The following is a 16,819-nucleotide window of genomic DNA, read 5'->3' as shown; positions in this document are numbered from 1 at the left end:
GTAGAGCCCCTGCCACATCTGCGCAACCCATGCGATTTCTATGCCTATCTCTCTTTCTCTACAGTGAGTGTGTTGCTTGCAAGAGAAGACCTTGGGCACTTTTAGCTGAAGTGAATTTTAAACTCAGGGAGTGTTTCTTCAGAACTTTCTTTTTTTTAACGGCCAACTTATGGGGAATACAGACCTGGCTCTAAGTGGCAGCTCCCCAGAGCTGTGGCGGCTGTGTCACTGGAGTTAATTCTGTCCCTGGGTTCAGCAGGCAGAGTCCTGTTCTCCATGATTAATGAGTTCCACTTGCTTTCTTCAAAGAATGCCTGTGCTGTGCCTTGCTGTTATTTATTTATGTTTTCTACTAAAAAATTTATGTAAAAAACATCCCTTAAGGTCAGTATGCAGTATTATGCTGCAGACTAAACTATTCCAGCAGCCAGAGGTAAACCTACACACCAAGAAAAAGTCTCAAATTTGAGAGGCCTTGGACCCCAGGCCCCCACTCTGGCCCTGAGAAGAGCAGACCTTGTGGACTTCCTTCTGAGGAAGTTCAGGGCTGCAATACCCAAAGGAAAGGCACTAGGCAGTGAGATGGTTTTCTAGTGGGATGGTTATAGGCATAGGCAAAGCTACTAACCCCCACAGGGGCCAGTAGCAAGGAATGGTGGGTGGAGGAGAAGTCCAGAGACCTGTCAGTCCAAACACCACTTCTAGCAAAAGCACTGCCCTCATTTCTATGGTGTGCTGAGAGAAAAGGATCATAATGAAGTGGCTTTGACTTTTAACATAACGGAGTGTCTGTGGCTATAGAGGTGCTGTGTGTGCTTTCCCTGACCTGCCAAAAATCGAGGACCATTGCATCCTGGGCATGAGGCATGAGTGTTTAATTCAGGAAAGAAAGCAGCATGAGTTGAGATCTGGATGAACTAGAGTGCATCTCTCTCTCACACACACACACACACACACGCACAGTGCCTGTTTTGTCTTCTCTGTGTAATTGTGCAAAATTAAATCCTTTAAATATCACGAACATTCCCAAAAACAAAGGCTCTGCTCCAGAATTGGAATGATAATATAACATGCCATGGCTTTCAGCAATGCCAGTTTCTTTCTCCAGCAGCAGGACTCATTAACAGGATGCCTGGACTGGACTTCCCTGCAACTTATTAAAGAGCAGCTAGCTCCAGTAACGATGGGCGTGCAGAAAGCCTTGAGCCAGAGGCAGCCTTGACCAAAGTCTCATTCTCCAAAGCCTGCTAGTTATTGAAGCTTCATTTAAGCACAAAGAACCTTTTTGTCTCTTTGTGTTTTCTTACTGCCACCCAGGGCCTGTGAGAACAGGCATGAAGATTTCAGGGGCTGGTGTGGGCCTCCCCATGGCTTCTCCAGGGCAGCCCCACAGCTGGCATTGAGAGTGAGATGGTAGTTATTACAGCCTAGATGGGGCCAACATGGGTGTGTGAAAGCAGCCCCAGAGATGCCTCATTCACCTTGGCCAACTGTGGCCTAAGAGTGTGAGCCCCATATTAGTGTTTACAGGGGCCCTGGGCCCACAAGCCCATCACTGCTTTCTGGCTCTGCACCTCCTGATGTGGCCACTGTCTCCACCTCTTTCTCTGTGGAGGAGCTGGTCACCACTCATCTGCCTTTGTGCCAGGTGCAGTTTGTCTCCAACCTCCAAAATCCCCTTTCTGCACCTTCGCTCTCTCTTGTTGACCCCTTTTCTTCTCTGGCATCCTTACACTTTCTCTTCCCCTTCATCCATCAACGCCTTCTTCAAAAAAGCATGGGTCAGATTCCTTCACACAAATGCTGCATGGCTACTTCCTCCAATAATTGCATTTTTACAGGGGACCACACCCGAAGCCAGGTCTCTTAGTAATTATGGTCCTTGGCCACCAGCAAGCTATTGGGGGAAATCATCTCTTGAATGGGCAGAGAGAGGTTCATTTTTGGTAGCTGTAAAATGATGTCACAGAGTCATTCATTCTCATTCATTCTTGCGTTCAGAAGAAGAGCCCATCTTTTAAGTATAGTGAATTCTCTTAGTGACATACAGGTGTACAGTTTCTTTTCAAGGACCTACAAAATAAGAGGGGCTATCTTTAAGAAGACATTCTTCTTCACATTGGAAGTAGTTGCAGTTTTGATTCTTCAACTCCATTTTCTCACTTGTCCAAGGTTGTACCAAACCATTCTATCTGAGTGACATAGTGATGTTTCTAACATGCACACCTCAAATATTGGAACTAGAGGAGGGGAGACATTTCAAAGCCCACTGGAAAAAACTCCCTGAAATATAAAGATATATGACTTTTTCCCCTAGCATCTCAGGAAGAAATAAAACGACAGAAGAGGGGGAAAAAACAGCAGGTTTTCCCTGAAATGCTCTGTTTTTCCCACCCTCATGCCCTAAGAGAAGGTAGCCAACAAAAGAAATGAAAAGAGCCAATTGCTTGTTCACATATCTACTTACAACAATGGAGAATAGCTGATTTTTCAAATACTTGAGGTAAAAAAGAGGTTCTAGAATTTTCTTTCATCAGCTTTGCTGTGTTTTTCCAGTCTGCACAATTGTGAAGCCTATCTTTATAGCCAAACATGTCTCTGGCTGCATTTTTCCTCTTTTCATGCCATTGTTGGGGCTCATTGGAGACATTCTGGCCTCAGCTGCTCATCCGCCTCCACACTTGAAAGTACTACTAGGTCATTTCACAGTCTTCTTGTTTGCAGTCAGTATTTCCAATTCTTTTTAGTGTTTCCTTCTAGTTATTCAACTAAAAATAATAGAAACGAATGGCTAAATTCAAGATCAAACTCTTCCAGTAATTTCATACCAAGCCCCCTCCTTTTTTTTCCACACTTGAAACCATTTGAAAAATTCCAAAAAATATTTTTTCCATGACCTTGCTTAGATTTGGCTGTAGCCCAAGAGATAAAAGCCTGTGATAAAGGCTCTTCTGATGGTGCTTCTAAACTTAAGCCAAACCCAGCAAGGAATGAATGGCTCTCAAGTAGCCCAACTTCTTAACGGAGGAGATTTGGCAAAGTTTAGATCAACACCTGAACGTTTGGCTCCTTATTGCAACTTGGATGAACAAACTGAATTGGGAAATTAAGTGTGGTGGGGAAAGGGGACCTTCAGCCAATACTAAATATTAAACTGAATTAAACCGAATTTTGAAGTGCCAAGAAGAATCTCCTTAGTCCTTTGTTATTTATCTTTTACTGAGGTCTCAGTGTTGTATTTCCTGCTGGGATTAAAAGAGAATGGCTAAGAGAAGTTTCTGGAGGCTACTCATCTGAAAAATCCAGCGATTTAACTGGCCCATGGGGTTCAGAAACTTGGAATCAAGTTCAACAAAGGCACTAAGTGGCCAAGAGCCTATCCCAAATAAATCACAGCCCCCAAACAAGGTGTTGAAAATCTACGGCTTACTCTCAGTTCTACTGCTGATTTATTCAATGACTTATTGTGCTTCTCTACCCTCCCTCCTCAATTTCATCTCTAAAGTCAAAGTGATGACACCTGGTAACTGTGAAAATGAATGATTTCAGTGGTTTCCTGTGTGTAAGAGGCTCTTCGATCCTTGCCTTCAAGGCTGGTTGAAGTGTGGTGGGTTAAGTGGATGCGCTAAGACTGGCTTTCCATGAGGTTTTCTCAGCTTAGCCTCAGTTAACACAGAGGCTTAAAACTATGGGCACAATTTACCCACTTTATCAGTTCCTCAGTCACCAATTAGCAGGACTGAGTCCTGAGCCAAACGGGCAAGTATTGAACACATGGAACTTCATGGGTTCTCTTGACCTGTCCTTTTTGTGGTCTTCTCTTTCTGTGCACACCTTAAAACAAATGGTTTCAGGGAGTGGCCACTCCCAGGAGAGGACAGAGTTAGGGTGAAGAATGGGGCAGTGAGCATCATGGGGCAATGGAGCCCTTTTGTTCAGAAGTTGCCTTGTCTCCCTCAACCATCACCCTCTTCAAAGAGCCCTCATCAGAAAGTCCCTCATACCTTTCTCAATTCCTTCCTGTAAAGACAAGGGAATTCTAGAGGAGAGGAGAGCATCAGTGTTTACTTTACAGAGGAGCAAACGGAGACCCAGGGAGGTCAATGACTTGTCAAGGCTCTGACACCTGAGGCAGAACCAGATGGGAGGTAGGCATTCTGCCCCCAGCCTAGGGTCCTCCACATCCCACGCCGCTTCCTTCAGTGCAGGGTGATGCTGCCACTGACCAGACTTCTGAGTGTCTCTGCTGCACACTCCAGATGACAACCCTGTCATCAGCTTCAAGCAGGCCTCTTAATCCACTGCTCAGGGTTGGCATAGAAGGGACTCTTCAAAGAAACTAGCACGTTAGTGACCTGAAATGATCTGTGTTCCAGGGCTGTCTTAAATCATTTATCCAAAAGTAACCAGTGGTTTGGGGCAGACTTCTCACTTTCCTGGCCATATTGTGAAGCTCCTTTACAATGCAGGAAGTAAACAGTGTCAAGGCCAATATACTCACACAATATGCTCTGTGTAGACACAGAGCGAAGGCTGAGAATTTTCTGTAGGAAACTGCAGAAAAGCAAACTAATGAAGGAATGCTAATCCCAAATAATCTTAACTTAGAAGAAGGAAGAAAATGAGGGAGAGAGGAAAGATTAAAAAAAGTGTGTGAGTGTGTGTGTGTGTGTGTGTGTGTGTGTGTGTGTGTGTCAGAGAAAGAGAGAGTGAGAGAGAGAATGGAAGGGGCCATGAGAGAGGGCCTTCTTATTTGAGGACTAAATCATGCTCAGTAGGAATTTCCAGGCAGCAGGTTGGAGTGTCTTGGGGGTGTTTCCCCTGAGCAGCATGTGTGGTCTTACACTATCAGGCAGTGTTCCAGGGAGAAGCTTATTTCATTAGAAGAGGTTGGGTTTGTGACTGGATATGGCTGTCCACCCTTTGTGCTGTAGTGTTGCAATGTATTGACAAGCACACTAGAGAATATTTGACTCTTCTAGGGTGGAGGGTGTTTCTGGAACAGTTTTGTGGGGTGTTTTCATAACTAGCCACCCTGGTCTCTCATTCCAAAAAATCAGGACAGCAGGAGATGAGTGAGACCTTGAATCATGCCTCACCGTGTAACTACTCTGTTTCTCGATGATGTAGAGAAGGGACACTGACCAAAATAAGGTGACTTTTTGGCCTGAGACTGATCTCTATATGAAAATGACTAGAGTTTTGTGAAGTTGGGTTGTATTTGTTTTTAAGCAGTAGCTACTGTGCCCACTTGATTACTCAAGCTCTGTAAAACCCCTTCCCGTCATTCATTCAGAGTTGACCTCTTTCTCTCACTGTGCTGATCTGCAACAGCTGGGGAAGGGGATAGGTGTTGGGGATTGGGAGGGCAGAGGTCTGACTCACATAGATATACGCAAGATGGAAGATTTGTGGCAAAGCTAGGCGATCTCTTTGAATTCCTTGATGAGCCTGATAGGAATGAGTGCAAGCCAAAAGACAAGAGATCAGGCACCATGTTTGAAAGCATTTCTATCAATCAGAAGATAAATGGGACAGAAATCCCCCAATGCCCAACTTGCAGCAGCCTCAATTCCACAGTATCCTCCTCTCCACTCCCACATTTTCCTTCCTGATAGTGGCTCAGGCTCATTTGCCCAATCCCTGCCCTGGACTCCAGCAGCACTTGGAAGTCCTCTCCGCAATGCCTCACTTTCTTTCATGCTAATTTGGCATGGATGAGTCTTCACTTCTCAACCACACTGGAGGGCCTTGATGGTAGACACCTGGTCCCTTACATCTTTATTTTCCAAAGTCGTCAGTTTGTTTCCTGGGCATGCAGTGAGCCCTCTTACTAAGTGGTGTTAAGCTGGTTAGTTGGTTAATGAAAACTGCCCTTTGAAGAACAATGTAATTTAGTTTCCTGCTCTGGGTAATGCCTGTCATGGAAAGCATGAAACCCCAAATTTCAGATCCCCACATCTTCATGTTCATGAGAAGCCCCTCAAAGCCCTACTCCATCAAAGTAGTGAGCCAGTGAAACAGGCAACCAAAGTGTGTATCCAGCCAACCCGGATCTGAGATAAGGCAGACTCTTTTATTTTATTAGAAGGGGGCAGTAGGGATATGGTGGTAGTTACAGTGTCCCAGCCACACCCAAAGAACTTGAATGGAGACTGGGGATCCACCCTGGCCCTAACACAGTATTTCAGAGTAGTATTTGTAGTCAGGCTGACCTGAGACTGAATCCACATGGGGGCCTAGAAGGAAACAGGGTCATGGGAGCACAAAGGTTGAAAGCGGAACTCGTGTGGGTGGTAAGATCCCTTCTTGACCTGCATTCTTCTAGAGGTGTGGCCCATTCCACCCTCCCTAGCCCATCTCACACTCACAAACACACCCACCCACTAAAACAGAGTCCTGTAAGTTCCTCTTCAAGTTTTCCCCATTGAAAACAAAATTCTGAGTCCCTGGTTCCTTTCTCCCACTCTCTTCTGATGTCTGCCCTGACTTTGGCAGCTAGGTCCGCCATCCTGTGGCTGTCATTTCCCCTTTCCAGAGAGCTGCGACCTCTACCCTCTGCCTTGGGCTCCTAGCTCATCATTCTACCCCCTGCCTCCCAGAGGCCAGTAGCTTTACCCCTTGGTTTTCCTGGTAGCATCTTACCTGCCACACCTTGCCTTTTCTTTGCTAGAACTACAGGGACCTGATGGGAGAACCACATTCCTTCCTGCCGGCCCCCTAAGGAAACAGGCTGCAGTTTACCTACCAGGCTCAACAGAAAAGGAAAGTGGCCGGCAAAGGGCAAAGATGCTTTTGAGAGAGAGAAAGCTCTTAATCAAACACAGATATCAAGAATATTAGCAAGGGGACTAGAGAAAATTGCTATCAAAGTAAACGGTTTTTTGTACAAATGTTCCCTTTATTTGTGTTTTCCCCAGTGTACCATTCTTTCTTTAAGGCTTGGTGAACAGATGCACTTTTGAAAATGTTGATTAACTTATCCTTTTTTCGACCCCCTTCCCACTCACTCAAACTCAGGGGAGCAGTGATTATATAAAAAGCCAAGTCAAGCCACTAAAGTGTTCTTCTTCACCTTAAGTAGCCTTTGATTCTCCAGGTGCAGAAATCTCAGCTGCATCTGGGCAATTGATTTCATTGAGTCTTAGAAATGGGGCAATTCTTAGGAAATAATCTCATCCAGTCCTCAACCTCCAGAGACAAGAGGCCGTGATCTCCTGTGATAAAATGTTCTCAAAGTCATTAGCATCCTTTTACCCTTTTTCCTTTAAGATCAATGCCACATTCACCCCTTTCCAGCCAGTGATCTATGGTATCCTAAGACTTCTTCCCTGAGGGTGTGAGATGGAGCAACATGGCATTCTAGCCTCCAAGAATTCATCACATCCTTGGCAGAAACAAGATCCCTAAAAGCAAGCATAGGATTTGGCCCAGAAGTCACTGGCAGGAGCCCCGTGGTTCTCATCCTAGGCCGATTCACATATTCTTATCCAGTGTTCTGCCTCTTTTACTGGTGAAGATGTTAAGATATATGAGCAGCCCATCAAACCAATTAATTGTTGGAAATGTGACAGTTTTCTTCCATGTTGGGTTTTTTTTTTTTTCATATGGAAAAAAACCCTGTGGGTTGACTTTCACAAGCTCGATTTGATCCCTGTGACAAACACCACCTGCCTCTTGTTGATTCATGTTCACATCTCCCTTCCAAGGAAACAACCTGCTCTGTCGGGGCCTGGAGGAGAATGCAGGGAATGGGTGTTGAGGTTGGGAGGCTGGCGTGGCCTGCAGGTGCCAGTTGCTGTGCTTTAAACATGCCAGGAATGGGCTGGAGTTATGGAGGATTAGTGCCACGTGGCATCAGTCTTTTCAAGTGGGGTCTTGGCAAGTTGTTTTGTGCATCCCTTACTAGTGACCGAGGGGGATGAGAATGTGCTTTAGCACTTTGGCCAGAAATGAGGAAGACTTCTAACATGATTGAAACCATGGCCTCCAGGAAAAGACTGAATTTCAAGTGTGACAATGATGGATCAATGCTCAGTTCAGATCATGGTCAAGTAGATCTTCCCTGAGATGTAGTGCTGATGAAGGAAGCTTTCGGGATGGTCTAAAGTTCTTTTTCTCCCTCTTGTCTGATACTTCAGCCATTTGGGATTTTGATTTTCTTTTAAGCCTTGATTTTTGGATTTCAATTTATAGTAGTGACTTCAAGATTGTTTATCTGACTTGGTGGAACAAAACTCTGAGAGGGCCATACACATTCACTGGGGCTGTCTTGAGCTGACAGCTTGGAAAGGCATAATTAGCTTGTGAGATAGGAAGAAATGATAAGATGCTGCTCTTTGCCATGCATTTGATGTTCTTTATTAATGTTTTACCATTTTAGACAGATAATTTTCAGTGGTTCTGATTTCTATAAGTTGGACAGCACAGTGAATAGAGAGACCTGTATTATCACCCTCCCAAATTATCATGAAAAAGAAAAAGATAGTGATAATACTGGAGAAAACTCAGAGTAAATTAACTTAGCCTGGCTAGTCAGATTGGGTGCCCATCTTTGATCTATTCTAAACCACGAAGAAAGCTAATAGGAAAAATAGACTTGGGAAGGATGAGAAATACTAGCACAGATATGTGAAAGTCAACAGGCATTATGACATGCCTTCCATTTCTGCTCTTAAATTAAAACATATAATGATGAAACAAGACTTCCTTAAACTACCATATGTTTACATGAAATCCAGAGGAGAAAGACTCTGATGCTTTTGTGCCCACTGAGATGTGTGCCTATGAAGCGGTGCAGCATGCTACACTAAATGGACATCCCAGTAAAGGCAGCTGCTGTTGGGCATAAGATGCCATTGAAGGTGCCTTAAATGAAACCTGTGTTCCTAATGAATGCCAGTCATTAAAAAGGCACAGTGGCAGGGGTTGCTTGGCACTGAAGACCCAGAGTTTCTTCTTATTTCTGTGTTACTGGTTGTGGTTGGAGGAAGATACAGGTCATCTGAAGGAGAACAATCCAGTAATGTCCATACTGAATGATCTAGAAGTGGAGGTGATTCTCTAGCTGCCTGCCAGAATGGGGAGTCATTCTCGTAAAGATTGCCTCCCTGCCTTTTAGCCATGGTGATAGAACTTGTTATTAACTTGTTTTTATTTTCTTTATATTATAGTGGACATCCCAGAAATACATGAGAGAGAAGGATATGAAGATGAAATTGATGGTGAGTATTGTTATGATTTAGCAGATAATCGTGAAATTCAAGTTTGGTTATAAAGACGCCAACAAAAATAATGCTCAGGGTATCGGAGGGCCAAAATTTAGAACTATCAGTCAGAAATATATAAAAGAATCTGGAGAAAAATGAGGGAACAATCAATGGATCTGTCAGGGTCAACTTTAGAGGTTTAGAAAATTCATTGAGTTCCTCTGCCTAATCTGAAACAGATCCCCTCTTTCCAGTAACTTTTTACCTGGATGGACTTCAGATCTGAATAAACCCTTTACACGTGAAAGATCAGCTCCTCTATATGTGTCATTGCCTGAATCTTTTGACCTTCTCCCAAAAATGGCCTGAGTGAATGAGCATAATGTGAATATTCTCCCAGACCTGCTGTGGTTTCTGGTTCCCTGGCTTGGGGGAAACCTTCCTCACACTATTCAAGATTCCAATTTGGAGCTTGTCGCAAGATTTCAGTTTCTTTTTCACATTGACCATCTCGTATCTTTATATTTATTCCAAGTTCTATTTTTCCACTGCAAACACATATACTTCAAGAGGCTAGAGGGCCGCTGAGCAAATATGTAGATGTAATTTCTTCCCTCAACTCAGAATAGCACAGGTCTCTCTCTGGGCTTCTCTGAGTACCAGAGTTGATCTCCAACAGACTCAACAGCCAGATTCCACTTAAAGAATAACTGTAGACTAAGATTGATGCATTTAAGAGGAACAGTTTATAAAGCAGCTGCTTTTAACCTGCCTTTAATCAGAAACTTCATGCGTAGTTATAGAAACTGGAGTGACTAACCCAAACAGCACCTTGTTAACTGACTGCAGACTCTCCCTGCAAAACCCAGTCCAACACTCCTTTTATGGGCAAAAGTGCATGACCAACCTACATGGAGAGATTGCAGTAGATCAGGCAGAGGCGCACTGGGATGGAGTAGAAAGGGCAATGGGTAAGGAGGCAGAAAGCCTGATCTCCATTCCTGCTTTAACTGCTTGCTAAGCCTGTGACCTGGAGTGAGTTACCTAGTCACCTAATTTCTTTAAACCTCAGTTTCCTCACCTATTAAAATATATATAATATCCTGCCTTCTTCTTGAGATTATTACGATATTTCAAAAAATGATGCCCAGATGTGGGCATGCCTGGGCCACAGTGTAGAAACGTAATTAGATTAGTCCACTAGGGCTTCCAGAACAGAGCACCACTGACTGGGTGGCTTACAACAGACATATATTGTCTCACAGTTCTGGAGGCTAGAAATGTAAGATCAAGGTGTGGACAGGGTTGGTTCCTTCTGAGGGCTGTAAGAAAGGATCTATTCTAGCTCTCTCTCCTTGGCTTGGAGATGGCCATTTTCCTGTTCATACGATGTTCTCTCATGTGTGTGTCTCAGAATTTCCCCTTTTTCTAAGGATACCACTCTTATTGGATAAAAGTCCACCCTCATGACCTTATTTTAACTTGATAACCTCTGTAAAGGCCTTATCTCCAAATAAGGTGGTGAGGGTTAGGACTTCGATATGAATTTAAGTGGCTAGGAGGGGGATACAGTTCAACCCATAACAATAAGGCACGATGCCTTATTATTAAAGGAGGTCTGATGGCTGGGAAAAATCTGCTGCTTATATGGCCAGGAATGCCAAATTAGTAAACTCATCATGTGCAAATAGTCCCAGACTGTCCTTTCATTAGCTTGAGGAGGTTGGAAAGGAGGGATGTAGAGGTCGCCTTGAACACAAGACCATCCCAGGTGCTGCAGAGCCACCCCAAAGGTGCTGTTAAAATCAGAGCTTACCTAATGTAAGTCAAATTATTTAAATATCGGATACTTAGTACTTACTATGTGCCAGACACCAAGCACTTTACAAATATTTGTTCATGTAATCCTCCTAACAACCCAGTTGAGGCAGATTTTACTATTATCCCCATTTCAAAGAGGAGAAAACTGAAGCAAAGAGAGGTTCAATAGCTTGCCCAAAGTTACACAGCTAGGATGCGGCAAGGCTGGGCTTTGAACCCAGGCAGTCTAATTCCAGAGCCTCTGCTGCTAACTGCTGTGCTCTGAAGAGCCTCTGGGCTGGGGAGGCTCAGTCACTTCACCCTGACATAGGCAGTACCTGCAGTCTCTCACGAATTTTATGTATCGCAGATGAATATGAGGTGGACTGGAGCAATTCTTCTTCTGCAACCTCAGGGTCTGGCGCCCCCTCGACCGACAAAGAAAAAAGCTGGCTATACACGCTGGATCCCATCCTCATCACCATCATCGCCATGAGCTCACTGGGCGTCCTCCTGGGGGCCACCTGTGCAGGCCTCCTGCTCTACTGCACCTGTTCCTACTCGGGCCTGAGCTCCCGAAGCTGCACCACGCTGGAGAACTACAACTTCGAGCTCTATGATGGCCTTAAGCACAAGGTCAAGATGAACCATCAGAAGTGCTGCTCCGAGGCATGATGGATTGCACCTGAATCCTACCTGACGTTTCATTCCAGCAAGAGGGGCTGGAGAAGATTACATTTTTTTTTCCTTTGGAAACTGAATGCCATAATCTCGATCAAACCGATCCAGAATACCGAAGGTATGGACAGGACAGAAAAGCGAGTCACAGGAGGAAGGGAGATGCAGCCGCACAGGGGATGATTACCCCCCCAGGACCGCGGTGGCTAAGTCATTGCAGGAACGGGGCCGTGTTCTCTGCTGGGACAAAACAGGAGCTCATCTCTTTGGGGTCACAGTTCTATTTTGTTTGTGAGTTTGTATTATTATTATTATTATTATTATTTTATTTCTTTGGTCTGTGAGCAACTCAAAGAGGCAGAAGAGGAGAATGACTTTTCCAGAATAGAAGCGGAGCAGTGATCATTATTCTCCGCTTTCTCTTTCTAATCAACACTTGAAAAGCAAAGCGTCTTTTCAGCCTTTCCATCTTTACAAATAAAACTCAAAAAAGCCGTCCAGCTTATCCCATCCTCTGATTGTCTTATGACTTAAGGGATTTACTGTGGTGTAGGTTCTGCCAGCCAACCCTACAAGCTGCCATTTCCAGTCCTAGCATTTAAGTAGGATGTTGTTGCCTTTAACTTTTTTTATCCAGGGGAAAATTGCCATTTTAGGGTCAGCATGAACAGCTCTTTCTTGTATGCGATTTAAAACAAACCGGAAAGGAAACTTCACACGTCAAAATCCATAGAAGTGCCGGGACGAGCCTTAAAGTGCTTTGTGAGTGAATAGGAGCCATTCGCTAATTCTAGACCCACAGTGTCTGGTGGTGGGGCTTCCCTTGTGGGGCTTCTGGTGGTGGTTTTGCCTTTTCTTTTCCCTGCTCCATGTTCTTCTAAAACATATACATATATACACACACATACACATATTCTTCAGGTCTCTAAGCCCCTGGAAGCAGCATTGTGTGATATTTTCAGAGGCAGGGAAAAATAGAGACTATTGGTATGTTCTCCCCATCAGTGAGATATTGTAACTGGTCACCACTGGACGGGAAGGAGAACAGTGCACAGGGAAACAGAAGCCCAACCTCTGTGATCATATGAGGGCCAAGGCTGAGCAGTGTAGACAGAGACCCTTTGAAATGCATTTGTCTCTCAAATAGACTAGTAAACACCGACCTCTCCCTTGGGTTACAAACACCATTTCAACCTTTCAGGAGAGTCAGAGCTAGGATGTACAAGAACTGATTTTAACCAGAAGTCTGCAAGTACTGTGGACAAGAATGCTTAACCATGCTGCTTCAGCCTTGAGAGACCTAGGTTCTTACACATATGCACACACGCATACACACATGCACACACACACACGCACGCACGCATGCACACCAATTTATGTGTTTTTTATTAAGTGCCTTGAAAAAATGAAGAAAAATGTATTTTCCCTCTATGTAAAAATTAGTGAATATCTTACGAATTAAGGCATTCCTCTTTCCCTAACCCCGATGGCTCCATTCCCAAGTACCCCAACTCACTGCTGATCCTACTAAAGGAATGACCCCTTCTACCCGAGTGGTAGTCATAGCCCTAGATGACTCTCAACTACTCTTCAAAGGGAGGCATCAGGAATAGAATGAAACTGTGTGAAGGATAAGATTGTTCGCATCAAGATCCAAATCTTGATTTCATATTAATGCCTAAGGATTGCCTGTGTGCTGGAAATATATTTGAAACTCAACCAGTATGCCCAGCCTATTGCATATCAATGTCAGACCATTTTTGCTGCTGTGGTCACCCATGATTTCATTTGTCTTATACCCAGGTGAAAGGGGAAGGGTGAATGGGACTGGCTGGTTCCTTTAAATGTTAACTTATGGAAATGCTAGTTCAAATGGTAATGTCACAGTGTTTTGTATGCAGAGAGCAAGAGTTCAACCAACAGCTATTTATTCATGTGTGTATGTCTTTGCTGCTTTGAGTTCTCTGTATCTACTGTGTATGTGAATGGTCATGTGGGACTCAGTGGTGGTGTTGTGACTTTGACCTAGGGTCCGAGTGTCACAGCTGATCTTGGCACTCGGCACTCATTGGCACAGTGGTAGTTAGAGGTGAAAAGTAGAGCTGTCAAGCCCAAGGGCTTAGCTTTAGGGCTCCCCCTGGGTTGGGCCTGCAGCAGAAGCAAGATTTTAACTAGCCCCTTTCCTCTTCACCCTCCCATGATGCGCAGTGTTCAGAAAGCTGGTAAGTCCTAGGGATTTCCAGAAGTAGCCTGCAGAAGAAGATAAGTTGGAAAGCCACTCCACAGGTCCTGATGCTGTCATGCCCAGTGAGCCATTTTGCAGTTCTCCAAAGTCTAGCCCTGTCTCAGACCTGCACTTCACCTGTAAGTTATGTACAACTCAAACTGCATCCCTCTAAAAGTCCTATATCCATATTCACCATTGGCTAATTTGAGGTCCTAAGTGGGCCTTGAATGCTAAACAGAAGCAGGGTATGCAGGGCTACATGTAGATACCTCACCAAGGCTGGAGGCTGGTCTGTCCTAAGACAGAAAGAAAGACAGCTGGGCCCAATTTTGACTTGGCCAGGGGACACCTTGGTGTGTTTGTTATCTTTATCTGTGGGTAGGCTAGCTGACCCATCTCGAGTCATTCCCTTTGGGAAACCCCACTCCCAGTATTGATCTCCTTTTTGCCTTGTACTAAATGACACATTACCTCCACGCTCTCCTGGACTAGGCGGTCAAGACGGCCACAGGGTTGCTTTCTGTCTTTGGTGGGGCAGGGGAGTTGACAGGGATGAGGGTCCAAGGAATAAGCATGAATGACAAGAAAACAAGAGAAAGAGTTAACCTGTCACATAGCAGGTTAACTTTTCCAGGGTTTGCAGTTAAAGGTATTCGACCATTCGCTGGCTGAGCCAGATCACGGGAACTTGAGAGCTTTTACTGTGATTCTTCAATGTAAAAAATAAACAATGTCAAACTGTGTTTATATGATTTGTATAAAGCCTTTTTAAGATTACTATTTAAATAAACATTATACCAGAGATATTTTTCTGCATCGTGGTTTATTTTTTTTTTTTTTCTGCATTGTCTTTATTGGAGACAAACAGATCTGGGATAAGGGTGACCAAATTGTCCCACTTTGCCTGAGACTTTTTCAGGTTTTTAGCACTGAATGTACTGTTGAAATAGGATAGTTCCCTCAACCCCTTCACAGGACTCATGATAGGGTGGATTGCTTACTCAGCCTGCAGCTCTCAACCCCTTGTGGGAGGGGGAGAACACAGGAGAGCAGGTGCAGAGGCCAGGATGAGCATTTTTGGGCAACCAGCAGGAGCAGAACTCTGTGCGGGCCCGCGGCAGAGTCTAGGGGTTGCCCATGACCCCTGGAGCCCCAGAGGGCCTGTGTTACAGTGCACTCTTTTAGCTTTGCCATCCATGGATGGCTTAAGTGTTAAACAGCTCAGCGTAGGGTCAAGATGACAGCCTCTTGCACCCGCACTCAGGCTCTTGTCTAGCATCCAGGAGGAATGAGGTTTCACAAATTTGAGGTTGGTGAATGTGGAAGATTTTATTGAGTGGTGGAAGTGGCTCTCAATGGAATGGGGAGCTGGAAAGGGGATGGAGTGGGAAGGTGGTCTTCCCCTGGAGTTTGGGCATCCCTAGCCAAACTCTTCTCCGAGATCCCGCTATCAAGCTGTCCCTCTGAAGTCAAGCTGCTTCTCTCCAACATCTGGCTGCTGCTTCTCTCCTTCTCTGCCACTCTGCTGCTCTGCTGCTCTGCTGGTGGGGCCTGGGGTTTTCTATAGGTACAGGATGGGGGACAGGGCAGGCCAGGGTGGTTTTGGAAAAGGTAACATTCAGGCAGGAAAACAAGAATGTATGTTCTCACTTTGGGCCGCAGGTACCAAAGAAGAGGGTGGTACCCTTACCAGATACCACCCTCTTCTACCCAGTATTTCCCTGCCTCCTGTCCATATCACTGTGTCCTGGAAAACCCTTTGTCTGAGTGAGCTTGGTATAACAGGCTACCACAGACTTGGTGGCTTAAACAACAGACATACATTTCTTACAGTTCTGATGGCTGGGAAGTCCAAGATCAAGGCACCAACAGATTCAGTGTCTGACGAGGGCTCTCTTCCTAGCTTTTAGATGGCTGCCTTCTCTCTGTGTGCTCACCTGGCCTTTCCATAGATAGAGATCTTTCTGTCTTCTTCTTCTAATAAGAGCACTAATCCCATCATGAGGGTGGGACTTAATGACCCACCTCATGACCTAATCTAAACATAATTACCTCCCAAAGGCCCCAAATCCTAATACCATCAAAATGGTAGTTGAGGCTTTGATGTATGAATTTTAGAAGGACACAAACATTCAGTCCATAATACCCCTCAATCCTGGGCAAACTAAGATGGTAAGTCATCCTCTTGGGATAATGTTTCTTCTCAGCATTTGAAGCAGTAGGCTGATGGGCAGGTTGACTTCTTATAAAATGAAGATAGTGTGGGAATGGGTGATAGGCCATCTGGCCAGATGGGCTACTTTAACTCAGAGTCCTACCTGGTAGACTTCAGAGGCTGTGACCTGTAAAAACTCTTCCTCCCTGGACATCACCAGGCCCTGTAACTTTAGATTGTTTGCTCCTTCCTTTGTGGTCAAACCTTTGATTGTCAATGTCTCTGGTGTTTTCAGCATCTGTGATGATGCTTCTCAAAGTGTGGTTCTTGGCCAGCAGTGTTAGCATCATTGGGGTACTTGTCAGGGGAGATGTATATGCTTAGGTTCCAGCCTAGATCTACTGAATCAGAAACTCTGGGGGTGGGGTCTAGGGATTTGTGCTTCAGCAAAGCCCACCAGGGGAATCTGCTGCTTTTTCAAATTTAAGAACCACTGATCTAGTAGAAATGAAAATGTTTGTATCCTCCTAAAATTCCTACACCAAAGCCTCAATCCCCATCATGATGGTATTCGACGGTGGGGTCTTTGGGAGGTGATTAGGTCATGAGGTGGGTCATTAGGTCCCACCCTCATGATGGGATTAGTGCCTTTAGTGGAAGAACTATCCTGGCCTTGGGTGATTGAGGTGATTGAGGACCTTTTCACCTACTGGTTATTGGATTCAAAACTACCTAGGTAGTACAATAAGT

At 44.7% G+C, this 16,819-nt stretch overlaps 1 protein-coding gene across 4 annotated transcripts in view; it reads left to right on the top strand.

Moving 5' to 3' along the window:
* NRP2 (neuropilin 2) overlaps nt 1-14,718 on the top strand; it is a 115,484-nt gene extending 100,766 nt beyond the window's left edge. For 2 of the 4 annotated variants that reach the window (XM_032754815.2, XM_058439312.1), the window contains exons 16-17: nt 9,174-9,224; nt 11,380-14,718. In XM_032754815.2, the coding sequence (XP_032610706.1) occupies nt 9,174-9,224; nt 11,380-11,684 (356 nt within the window). In that variant the 3' untranslated portion in view covers nt 11,685-14,718. Of the gene's footprint in view, nt 1-9,173; nt 9,298-11,379 lie in introns of those variants that run through there. The other 2 variants (XM_032754814.2, XM_058439331.1) reach the window with 2 other exon arrangements.
* Nucleotides 14,719-16,819: the final 2,101 nt, after the last annotated feature.

Source organism: Hylobates moloch, unplaced genomic scaffold (assembly GCF_009828535.3).
Source record: "Hylobates moloch isolate HMO894 unplaced genomic scaffold, HMol_V3 SCAFFOLD_1, whole genome shotgun sequence".
NCBI classification, from domain to species: domain Eukaryota; kingdom Metazoa; phylum Chordata; class Mammalia; order Primates; family Hylobatidae; genus Hylobates; species Hylobates moloch.
The sequence above is the reverse complement of the archived record's forward strand: the minus strand, read 5'-3'. Positions and strand labels throughout refer to the sequence as shown.